The following is a 13,786-nucleotide window of genomic DNA, read 5'->3' as shown; positions in this document are numbered from 1 at the left end:
TATGTTAACATTCTTGGCCCTTACTTTTAATCCAGCATACCGTTGAATTCCTTTCTCTCGCTGCTTTGTAGGGCATTTTCTCGATCTTTAACCCATATATCTCTTCCCTTGTAATTCAAAGTATTGATCCCCCCCCCCTCCTCTTAATAAATCAAAGTAGTAATTCTCTAGCATCAAAACATTTCAACACAGGTTATGATTGGGTTCTTTTCAACAAAGAACTTCGGATAGAAATATGTCTTCATTTAGGTTGTGATATCGTTACACCCTCATCTAGCAAACTTTGCCAGCTCTCTGTTGTCAATCTAGGTCATCAGCCTCTTCACTGTCGCTTCTCTAAAGGCAGCCATTCACGCCACCAAGCAGTAAATTTTATTATTGCTTGAACTATCCGTTCAGCCAATATTCCATCAATTTTGAAACCTGTAAGTTCTTGGGGACTATGTCAGACCAGAAGGAATGACATTTATTCCATGATGCAGGGGAATCCCGCTATCCTACGATTATACATATTTTGTTAGGTTTGCACTATACTTTAGCTCTTATTCCTTAATTAGAGTGGAAATTAGAAAATTAATAAATATATTAACATTCCTAATATTACTCTAACTTCCATTGTTTCTGACACAATCAGTGCATTTGGACTCAGAGCTAAGGAGACTTTTAATTTCGGGTGATCCTCAGGAAGGAACAAATGTAAAAAAATGACTCCATGTTTTCTCCAAAAATAAATTATGTATTTTTTAATACACTAGAAAAGTCTTCCTTATAGATAAAAACTTATTTTATAAAAGTAATTTCTGTCACATACTAATTTTAAACAAAAAAGTTTAATATTTTATAAAAAAAATTGTAAATGAGTTTTTTTCATGAAAGTAAAATGTTAATAGTTATGATTTACTAGGAATTGATATTTACGAGTGCTGTAAATATTTCTAAAAAATTAAACACATTCCCGTTCAACGTTCATCCACAAATATTGAACGCGTTCATATTAAACGTTCACCTTCAGAAAAAGGAACGCGTTCACATTCGTTCATAACTTAATGAATACAAATTTAATTAATAGATACTAAATGTTTTTCTACACAATATATATTAGCCATGTTTGAAATTAATGAATATAAAATAATTCTTTTTTTTTTCCGGTCATGGGATACTTTATTTGAATATTTACTGATATGATATGATGTCAAAATATATTAGCAAATATTTAATTTTTTAAAAAGGTAAAATAAATAAAGGTGAAAAATTGTAGAAATATAATTTACGGGAAAGGATAGGGGATAAAAAAAATGAAGCTTGGAAAATGGAAGGTTATTCAATGGAAGAGATGAAGCTTAGATAGTTGGAACGAATGATATTTAATTATTTATAAATTATGTTCAACAATTAAAATATAAAACCCTTGATAAAAACAAATTTTAAATAACTTAGAAATTTTTTTTGAATATTTTCTTAAATATTTTTTTTGGTACATGAAATGTATATAAATTATATAACTATAAAAACAAGAAATCACTTAGCTACCAGGTAATAAAATTATAATTCCTATTGTTATTATCTAAATTGTTTGTTTTATAGAGAATGAATAAATACTTAGAGCTGGTTCAATTCTAATTTATTTTAAATAATAAAAGCGGATAAGATAAGATAAATTTTATTAGATAAAGAAAAATGTATATAATTTTTAAGGAAATGCTTAATTTCAATGTCTTTGCAATTAATAGAGAATAAAATGAGACATAATTTCTATAAGCTTTAAAAATATTTTTATAAAAGTTAGATAATTATATAATATATGTTATACACATAATATTATATACAGTTATAATAAAATAAAATTTGTTTTATTTGATATAAATTGAAACAGACATCTTAATTTCAATGTCTTTGCAATTAATATTAAATAAAAAAAAACCAATTTACATTTGTATATATATATTTTTTTTTATATTTTAATTATATAATATATAACATTATAAAATAATTATTATAAACTTACCTTTGAAATAATAACATATGTAATTTTTAAAAAACACTTTTGCAACTTAATTTAACTTACTTTTTTATTTTATTTTAGATAGAATTTGCCACTTCTATCTAAAAAACATTAAACATTTTGAAGAAAAGAAGTTATTTTTCAAGATTTATAAAATTAAGTTTGAATGCATAATGTATAAATGCGCAAACCTTTTTTTTTTTTAAAAATTTGAATTTTGACGCGCCGGTGCCTAAATATATTTTTATCATTTATCCTTTTTGAAGTGATGAATTTCGTTTTATACTTTGCATTAATATGTGAGTTATTCTATGATATTAGATCAGAAAATAGATACGGATCTCGGGCTAATCAAATTGTAGATTATATAAATAATCTTAATACAACTTGGAAGGTTTTTAGATTTTATAACGGCTTCCTATATTATATAAACAGGCTAGTACTATTCCAAATTTCCAAAGTTGGGATTATGATCTTATTAAGAAGTTAATGGGAGTCAATTTAAATGCTACCACTTCTAAATTGTTTAATATGGAAGTTCAATATCATGATCAAGATAAAATACAGCTACCAGATGAATTTGACAGTAGAATTCAATGGCCAGATTGTCCAACACTTCATGAGGTTAGAGATCAAGGTGCATGTGGATCATGTTGGGTATTATACTAATATATTGAAATAAAAAGGATAATTATATATTCATTTTAAAATAAATATAAGTCATAATTAACTTTGTTTAAATTAAATATTAGAATAGTTTGATAGATAACTTGATTTTAATTTGAATACTTTTTATATTCCAAGATAATTAATATTTAAAACTTTGCGAAATATTATACCAATAACCAAAACATGAAAATTGGAATCTATCAAATCTTTTACCCTTTTGCATAAAAAACTAGAAACAGTTTTTATTGCTTTGAAAAGGGAATCCTGGGAGACATTTTTATTTTAATTTACTAATTAATACAAATATTAATTTGAAATTTATATTATTTGTTAATAACAAATTGCTCCTTTTTTAAAAAATCAAAATCTGACACTTATTGACCGTAGTTGTACTATCCCAGTTAAATTTGTGTTAATTTTTTCATTAAATATTTTTATTTTTTTGCCTATACAAGGCCTTTGGTGCTGTGGAGGCCATGTCAGACAGGATTTGCATAAGTAGTAATGGAGCCGTGAACGCTCACATATCTGCCGAAGATTTACTCACCTGCTGCGATAATTGTGGATTTGGGTTAGTTACAAATAAAAAATTAATTTGATTTTTATTGCGAAATAAATCGGGCAATTTTTTTTTAAAATCATTGAATTAAATTATTTGTTTTTTTTAATTAGCTAAATATATTACCTAAAATCGAATAAATTTTAAAAAATAATTTGATAATTAACATAATATTTGAATATTTTTTTACAAATCTCATTTTCAGAGTTTGAAAATCTTCTAAAATACTTCGAAAAAATATTGCTTAAATTTTTTTTTCAAAGAAAGATTTATGAATAATCTTACCTTAGAAATGCCAAATATTTTTTTTTCATGCTAAAATAAATTTCATGATGAAATGGTTATTTTAACATTTTGATAATAAGAAATATTTGTTAATTATTTGCTTGGTTTCTGAAAAATTGTCATAATTAATATATTTGAGTGAGTCTACAGTTATGTCAAGGCACAAATTTGTCATGAAGCCCCCCCCCCAAACAAAAGAAAATTCACTTTAGTGATATTATATGCAAAATACAAGTTATAATTATTAGGACAAATATCATAAAGCAAATTTATCCACATGTAAAATTTTAAAAAATCAGGATAGGAAAATGAAGTTTCATCAATATTTTTCATGTAATCAAATAGGAGTGCCACATCACCATAAATTAATTTTAATACTATATATAAACAAATGAGAAATTAAACCATATAGATAGGGAGAGGGAAATAAAATCACAGGATTAAAAATATAATCAGATTAAATTTAACAACAGATTTATTTTTTATATTATCAATTAAAACTTTTACCTTGTACAATTATAATAAATCGTATTCAAATGCATAAGTCATGATAATTTTTTGCATAAATATTGTATATTTATTACTGTAAAATATTTTATAATTTATATAAAATTTCATCTTAAGATAAAACATATTTTTTTATCCAATATTTTACATTAAATACTTATATTATTTATCCACATAACAATTTAAATATCCAAATTATATAAAAATGTGAAATTATAATGTGGCAAGATAAACTTTTAAACATTTCAATAATATATTTTAGTAAATTTAGAATTATAATATCTTTTAATGATATATTATTTTTCTGTAGGCTCAGGCAAATCTACACAGCTTTCCAAATGATTAAACAAATTTCCAAAGCTCTGATTGATTTTTGATCAAATATCATAAATTTATTTTTATATAGTAACTGAGAAAATATTTTTTATTTCGAAGGTTAAAATATAAATTTTATTACTCCAATTTAAAATTTATAAAAATTAAAAGATAAAAAGTGGTGTAACAATTTTTAACTCCATAATCATAGAAAATTATTAATGCTTGTAATCTGTATTGTAAAAATAATTTTTAATTTTATATAACAAAACCCACAATACTTATTCAAATTCATAATATACCTTAAAAAAATTTCATCTATACAATAAAATTATACTCCAAAACATTTTAACTTAATCTTATTACCATAATTTATAATTTAATAGAAAATTTGCACACACTATAACAAACATGTAACAACTTTCCTCAGAATTACCCACCTTCACTGCATATAAGCTGATTGGTTTACTATTTTGTATTACTATTATAGACTTCGTCATCTCAGGGACCATACATTTTTGATCTTTAACTAATGTCAACTTCTCATCTGATGTGCTCCTCCAAATTCTTGGTTGACTATATGGTTCTCTGCTCTAGATTCTTTCTTCCCTTCTTAGAGGACACCCCCACCCAATTTCATCTCTCCTGTTGTACATCATCTACCTATAGATCTGAATAGCTTCTTCCATTGCTAGATTTTAACAATTCCTTGACCTCCTATCCTTCAATTTCTCTTACCTCTATTCTTATCACTTTGTTTCCCACGCAATTTAGGAACTTGGAAGTCATTTGTAAAATATTTCGCATTATATCTTACCTATCTATCCCCCTTTTTTCATAACCTTAGTTTTCCTATAAAAACCAATATTTTTCATCCATTTATTTTTTTTGTGACCAACCAGCGTTTTTTAAAAAAAAAACCAAAATATTTATCACTTTTATTTTTATTCTTTGCGGTTTTACTTGCCAAACTTGTCTCAACCATGTTCCTATTTACTCCTTCTATTTCTACCTCAAATTTCCTTCTTCCTATTTTCTTTGTTACTCTGCCCTTCCCCCATTTTATTGATGCCATCAAATATCAGTGTCAAAAACTAATGTTCCTATTCTAAATTTATCGCGAAACATAATGTTTCATTTGATTCACCCTGTGACATGTTTGTTTATAGTGTATGCAAATTTTCTTTTGAATTATAAATTGTGGTAATAATATTAAGTTCAAATGTTTCGGCAGATTAAATTTTATTTCAATAATAAAGTTTTTATTATTGAATTTAAATAATGCTAATTAAAAGTTCTTTGTTATATAAAATATATGAAGATAAAAATCTCTTTTTTTAAAAAAGTAAATTCTTTTACAATTAGTGTTGCCTAATCGGCTAAAAACTTCGCCTAAGCCTAATAAGGCTAAACCTAAAAATTGGCTAAAATAAATTAGTCAAAAATTTTGCATCGATGCCTAGCATTAATTATTATTTATTTATTTTAGTAAAACAATTTATTTTATTTTAGTAAAACAATTTATTTTATTTATATTTAATGTAAATATATCAACAAATAAACATGATATAATTTAATATTTTTTATTTATATTGTTATATTTTGAAATGAAAATAAATTTATTTATTTTATATTTTTTTAATAAAAAAACTAGTAGAAAGCCCGTCAAAAATGACGGGGAATGAGATTTTTATTCATTTTTTTACGATAGATGTCATGCCAGATCCCTCACAATATTAGGAAACATATAATTATAAAAGTTTATCCAGCCCAGCTCAACCCTTAAAAATTTGTTAAAGATATTCCCATGTCAGGTGCAAGCTAATATAAATTTTGAGGTTCCAAGCCCAGTCGTATCCAATATAATTATGAAAAATTTTTCCCATCTAGGAGATAGTTAAATTTTAAAATTGATTTATCCTCACATGAAGGGGAATTATATGATTTACCAATAAGTTTAAGATGTAAAAAACATGTGAATTCCGTATTAAGAGAAACTGGGAAGGCCTGGACAAACCACTTATTAGAGAATCATGACAAATAAAATAAAAATAACCGACTCTTATACTTTTTGGTAATATGATCAATTATAATTATATATAAAAAATAAATTTTTGTTTATTATATAGGGTTATTGTAGCTTTTCGGATAAATTTAATGTATGTCTTGCATTTCTTAAATTATTTGTCTATATTTTATTTTAAATAAAAAAAAATGCTAATTTAAATAAAAGTGCCATTAAACACTAATGAAACTTATATGCGAGGAGTTAATTTCAAGCGTAATTTTTTATTATTTTGGCTACCAGTAACTCTGGAACTGGCAAAGCGTTTGTTTATTCGTCATTATTTTTTTAGCTTATCTTTAATAGATTCATCAAGTTTTGTAGCAATGTGAGGGATTAAGGTTGGGTTAGCCTAGACAAATAAAGAAATCAGGCAAAAATATAAATAAACATTATTATTGAAATAAAACGAAGATTTTTTGGAATAGATATAAAATTATTTATGATAAAAATAATGTACTATGTATATTTTTTGTGCGTTATACAAAATATCAGCAGGGATAATAGAGCAATGGTGGATCCGACAAAATGGTAAGCTTTTAAAAAAGTAGGATCCTTAAAAATTGTTATATTAATTTAGTTAAAATTTAAAAATGTACTTTGTATAATTTATTAGACAAAAGATTCATCAGAGATAAAAGGGCATATTGTGCGCCCCGACAAAATGATGCTTAAATAATATAAAATTGTTTAAATTATAAAATAATATCATACTAAGTAATGTTCATTCTTATTCGTATAAACCGGGATTAATCGGATATAACCTCATGATATATCACATTGGTTGTAGTTCTTGTTTTATCGCGTTATAATCTTTAATTTATGAGGAGAACAAACTCGAGACATAGCCACATATAGCTGTCCATGTGAAAAAACAGAATGAGGTAAATAGATGCCAACTTTGTTCAACGTTTGTCCCTGAGCTTTATTAATTGTCACGACAAAAGCAGGTCTCACGGGAAATTGGCGGCGCTTAAAGGAAAATGGCAAGCCAGAATCTGTAGGAATTAAACTTATTCTAGGAATGAGAACTTTAGTACTGAGAAAACTACCAGAAACAAATTCCGCCTCAATTATATTTGGCAGCAAAGAAGTTATAATCAATTTAGTCCCATTATTCAAACCAGAAGAAGAATTTAAATTACGCATTAATATTATAGGTACCCCGACTTTGAGTAAAAGTTTGTGAGGTGGTAATCCTGATATACTTAAAGAGTTTAAAAATTCTATGGGATAAAACGTCGCTTCTTCCTCGGTTATCGTTTCATCAGCACTTATGTATGTAATTAAATCCCCCGGAATTTTATTAATCAATTTAATATTTATAGAATCGACATCTACGTTTTTAGGGGTCAGGATTGCAATTTGAGCAAATGATGTTCGGTTAAAGGACGTATTGTCTTTGTCTATATCGTAAACAAAAGCAATAAGATCCTCGATATCATTGGAAGCTATACAACAATATTCAGGAATTTTTATTTTATCCCTGGAGCCATCAAATGTCTCATAGCCTTCACCAACTCTTAAAAGAAATTTTGAGTATTTATTATTAATAAGATAATCATTTGCTTCGTGAAATTGTAGAAGTCCATATTAATACCTAACCTTAATGGCACTGTATGCGACCATAAATAGGATCGTTTTAAGGTTGAGTTAACAATGTCGCATCTTCCACCACGTTTAATAACAGATAAAATCTGTTTAAAATCTCCGCCAAAAATATTAATTTTACCACCAAACGGTTTATCTAATTTTATTATATCCTGAAATGACCTATCCACGGCCTCGAATATATGTTTATGAGTCATTGATATTTCGTCCCATATTATAATTACCGCCATGTGGTATAACATTTCCTAATAGTCCCTGCATGATTGATGGAAAATGCTCAAAAAAATATCCTAAATCATTTGTGGATACCTCTTCTATTGATAAGCATGGTTATCCTTTATATGGACGACGAAATGATGGCGTTACCTTCCAAACATCATTTGCTCAAAATGCAATCCTGACCCCTAAAAACGTAGATGTCGATTCTATAAATATTAAATTGATTAACAAAATTCCGGGGGATTTGATTACATACATAAGTGCTGATGAAACGATAACCGAGGATGAAGCGATATTTTATCCCACTGAATTTTTAAACTCTTTAAGTATATCAGGATTACCACCTCACAAACTTTTACTCAAAGTCGGGGTACCTATAATATTAATGCGTAACTTAAATTCTTCTTCTAGTTTGAATAATGGGACTAAATTGATTATAACTTCTTTGCTACCAAATATAATTGAGGCGGAATTTGTTTTTGGTAGTTTTCTCAGTACTAAAGTTCTCATTCCTAGAATAAGTTTAATTCCTACAGATTCTGGCCTGCCATTTTCCTTTAAGCGCGGCCAATTTCCCGTGAGACCGTCGTGACAATTAATAAAGCTCAGGGACAAACGTTGAACAAAGTTGGCATCTTTTTACCTCATTCTGTTTTTTCACATGGACAGCTATATGTGGCTATGTCTCGAGTTTGTTCTCCTCATAAATTAAAGATTATAACCAATGATAAAACAAGAACTACAACCAATGTGATATATCATGAGGTTATATCCGATTAATCCCGGTTTATACGAATAAGAATGAACATTACTTAGTATGATATTATTCTATAATTTAAACAATTTTATATTATTTAAACATCCTTTTGTCGGGCCGCACAATATGCCCTTTTATCTCTGGTGAATCTTTTGTCTAATTGATAATTATACATTTTTAAAATTTAACTAAATTAATATAATAATTTTTAAGGGTCCTACTTTAAAAACGATTATGACAATTGTCACTTTTCTATGGTACATCTTCACTTAAACATGTTATCAATACTTATTTTAATCTATTTTAGTCAAAAAAATTTAAAAACTTTAAAATAACTATTATGACAATTGTCTTTTTTCTACGGTACATCTTCACTTAATTTTTATTTAAACATGTTATCAATACTTATTTTAATCTATTTTCGTCAAAAAAAATCAAAAAACTTTAAAAATAACGATTATGACAATCGTCACTTTTCTACGGTACATCTTCACTAAATTTTATTTAAACATTTTATCAATACTTATTTTAACATATTTTCGTCAAAAAAATTAAAAAAACTTTAAAAATAACTATTATGTCAATTGTCACTTTTCTACGGTACATCTTCACTAAATTTAATTTAAACATGTTATCAATACTTATTTAAACATATTTTCGTCAAAAAACTTTAAAATTAACGATTACAATTGTCTCTTTTCTATGGTACATCTTCATTAAATTTTTATTTAAATGTTATCAATGCTTATTTTAATATATTTTCGTCAAAAAAATACAAAAAACTTTAAAAATAACGATTATGACAATTCTCACATTAAAAAATATTATCCTTAAAAACATCTTATAAAATAACATCAAAAAATTTTAATATAAAAATTTTTATAAAATTGTTTTAAAAAAAACACCTCATTTAATAAAAAAACAGATAATTTTACAAAATTGATAAAAAAAAAATTATAAAAGATTTCACCTGAAAGATTGTTTTTTTTATCTAATAAAATTTACAATATAATTCCTCAATAAAAGATGTAAGAAGATTGTGAAAATCACTAATAAATTATATTAAAAAGAATATTACATTTTTACAATAGCAGTTAATTTTTTTATTAATAAAACATCAAATAAATAAATTTATTTTCATTTCAAAATATAACAATATAAATATAAAATATTAAATCATATCATGTTTATTTGTTGATAATAATAAAATATTTACATTAAATATAAATAAAATAAATTATTTTACTAAAATAAATAAATAATAATTTATGCTAGGCATCGATGCAGAATTTTTGACTAATTTATTTTAGCCAATTTTTAGGCTTAGCCGATTTATTCACCTAAAATCTAGGCTAAACCGTTTTATAGTCGGCTAAAATTAGCCGATTACGTAACACTACTTACAATTCTCTTATCCATAATGTTATGGCCAGTAAATTATTATATATATTTTTATGGTTAATGATAATTTGAACGTGATAATTTTCATCGGCATATTAGCCTATACAGGTCTAGTAATAGTTGGGATTAACTAGTACTTGATAACATTTCTCTATAATTTTAGTATTGTTCCTCTTAACTTACTCTCGAATGAGGAGCTATGAGTTATATATATTATATTTTATTTTTAAAGGTATTCTATTTTTTAAATATTTAAATTTTCAACGTATTATAAATGACCTCTTATGATATATTAATGTTATCCATGTGTAGATGTGACGGAGGTCAACCACAGTTGGCTTGGGCCTATTACCGGTCTAATGGCATAGTGACTGGAGGACAGTTTGGATCTAATCAAGGTTGCCTGCCTTACGAAATACCGCATTGCGATCACCACACTACAGGTAGAAACTTATAATATAACCCCATACATGTTGTGAGACGTCAAGAGTTTTAAAAATTCAGGATGAACTGATGTTGTTTGTCTAAATTTTGTTAGATATAAATTAGTAATATTCATCTTGTAAGTTTTTCTTTCATTTTGTAAAATTTTATTAAGGTATCTACAAACCGTGCAGCAAAGTAGTAGACACCCCAAAATGTGTTACTCATTGCGAGAGCAGCTATAACCGGACCTACAAGGATGACAAAAATTTTGGTTTTTTTGAATATTTATTTAATTTAAGAATAAAATTTGTAACAAATTTTATTTGGGTGAAAATATTATTTTTTAAAAAAAATATGATTATATGTATGTTAGTGTCAAAATATTTTTTCCGGCAATGTATTATTTTTTCAACTTTAAGTACCCGAAATGTATTACATCATGTTTGGTACCTACCCTATGATTTTCAGACAATTTTGTCATGAACCTTCCAACCAAATGTAATTTATATATAGTTTTTTCATTATAAATGACTTAAAGATTAACAGCAGAATTGTCTACACAGGATAAAAATAGGTATTCATCAGATTCTTAAATTTAAAAAAAAGTCGCGCTCAAAAAATGATTTGAAAATAACTTAAATAATTTTTTTTTTATATATATATTTAGCTAAAAAAATATATTATGTGCCATTCGATCCTAAACAAATACAATCAGAAATTATGCAATACGGGCCAGTAGAAGCTATCATGATCGTTTTCGAAGATTTTTTGCAATACAAATCTGGTAAGATGACAATTGTATATTTAATACTTTTTACCAAAATAATAATTTTACGGTATGTAATTAGCTTGCTAAACAACAAATACTTTGAGGGGTGAGCAAACGTTACACATCTGAGACTTCAGATATATCCATAAGCCCAATAGTTTCCCTTTTATTTTAAAAAGAATTATAATTTATTTTTATATTGTAACAGGAGTCTACAAACACGTAACTGGGGATCTAGTGGGCGGCCACGCTGTAAAAATTATAGGATGGGGTGTGCAAGATAACACGTCCTATTGGCTATCCGTTAATAGTTGGAACCAAGATTGGGGGCAAAAGGGATTTTTCAAGATTTTAAGAGGGACAAATGAATGCGGAATTGAGGCAGAGATATATGCCGGTTTGCCTAACACTGAAAAACAAATGGGTATAAGGAATACATTTTTTTTGAATATTGATTTTTAGAGGGGGGGGGGGGGTGTATCAAATTGTCTAAATTTTTTCTCCTTCAGTATTATATAAATAGTATTTAAATTAAAGTTTGGAGCCTGGGCTAAATTCCGTTTTTGGGCGTTTACACCGAGAATTTCAAAATAAAATCTGGTGCTAAAATTTAAAATATTCGGCTCCTATATTTTCCCCGATTCCGAGGGTTCTGGCTGACGTACCAAATTCTGATTTAAATAACTTTTTTTTACCTATCTTATTACGATTCTAATATTATAAATAATATATATATTTCGATTTAGCTTCCAGAAATCGTGATAACGTCTTTAATAAAATTAACTACGAATTTATAGGTCCTGGAAACGATCCTCTGAATCATAAAGAAGAGATCCAGAGCGATAATTTTATTCAGCAGCCTTTTGAAAGTCAAATCGAAAAACATTTACTTACTTTGGAAGAATTCCATCAAAATAATGTTGCCTAAACAAAATAATTTATATTTTTCCATTTATTATTTTTTTTATCAATGAACAAATTTTCCACTAATATATTGGATATGATCTCATATTTATTCTATAAATATTATGCATATATATTTTTTTTTTCATATTAAAATATTACCTTTGGACTTTTTCCACATTTATATATATTTTAAGGCATATAGTAATTATGTTTTTTGTAATTTTATTTAAAAATTATTTATAAAATGTGGCCTAACTTTTTATTCGTGTGCCACCCCTGATGATTATACTCATCTACTTTTTGTAGGACAATTATATTTTTGCATTAGATTATAGTTCTTTAATATATAAAATGATTTATATTTTTTCTTCACATTTTAGTATTTACAAGTTGCATTTATAATTTTTGACGCGGGAAATCGACTGATTGATTTTTTATATTTTGAATAAATATTTGGTAGCTTTGTAGATTAAAATTACTTTAATTCATATGATTTTGAATTTTCAGAATCAGATAATATGATGAAATAACAATATCCACTATGCTTATGGTAACCTGTTAAATTAAAATATAAAATAATATTTAAATTAATAAACTATAATAATGGCTTGTTAAAAAAAATTGAAATGTGAAAATGGAAAAACGCTGATTAAAAAATAATTTTTTTCTTAAAAAATTCGGATTTTTTTTGTTATCCACTCCCTAAATATTTTTAATAAGTATAAGAAATCTAAAACATCAAAATTAGCTTGTAACCATCTTTCTTACTCTCCTAGGCTAAAATATTAATCGGGCTCTATTCCTTCCAATTCTAGTAACTCCTCTCCCTCGCACTCTCATTATATTTCAATCAGGCAGAAGTGCATATTATTACGATTAATTATTTAGTCCGCATAGACTCATCTGTTCTTTTCGATAATTTATATCAGCATTTTCGGTATCATCAAAAATAAAGTTATTCAAAATAGTTCTAACTATAGAACTAACATGACAAATATAAATATTAGTGTTTAGTGAGTATATTTGCAGGCAGATAGCCAACTTAAAATATAAAATTCTTTACAAATTTGCTATTTAATAAGTTTTTGAAATAAAATAAATATATATAATTCCTTTTATTACAGAATCTTAAAGTTAAATCAAGTTATTTGAATTAAGCTATCCATTTTGTTTAATTTTATACCCAGTTTTTTCCGGTATTCTTTTCCACATTCTATTACCAAAAATTATTTAAGAAAGATTTATGAAAAAATATTTTAATGCCAATTTAACAGGTAAATGATAATAAATAAATT

The 13,786-nt window shown here is 26.1% G+C and overlaps 1 protein-coding gene across 1 annotated transcript; it reads left to right on the top strand.

The window, feature by feature from the left end:
- Positions 1 to 2,270: 2,270 nt before the first annotated feature.
- On the top strand, positions 2,271 to 12,901 carry LOC135930886 (cathepsin B-like). The gene is made up of 8 exons (XM_065467685.1): positions 2,271 to 2,396; positions 2,438 to 2,659; positions 3,127 to 3,242; positions 10,703 to 10,833; positions 10,989 to 11,087; positions 11,484 to 11,600; positions 11,794 to 12,009; positions 12,332 to 12,901. Exons 1-8 carry the CDS (start codon positions 2,271 to 2,273, stop codon positions 12,511 to 12,513), a joined length of 1,209 nt encoding a protein of 402 aa, XP_065323757.1. The 3' UTR covers positions 12,514 to 12,901.
- The last annotated feature ends 885 nt before the right edge of the window (positions 12,902 to 13,786 follow it).

This window comes from Gordionus sp. m RMFG-2023, chromosome 1, assembly GCF_954871325.1.
Source record: "Gordionus sp. m RMFG-2023 chromosome 1, tfGorSpeb1-WG-v2, whole genome shotgun sequence".
Lineage (NCBI taxonomy): Eukaryota > Metazoa > Nematomorpha > Gordioida > Chordodea > Parachordodidae > Gordionus > Gordionus sp. m RMFG-2023.
Note: the sequence above shows the minus strand (reverse complement) of the source record. Positions and strands in the feature narration are given on the sequence as shown.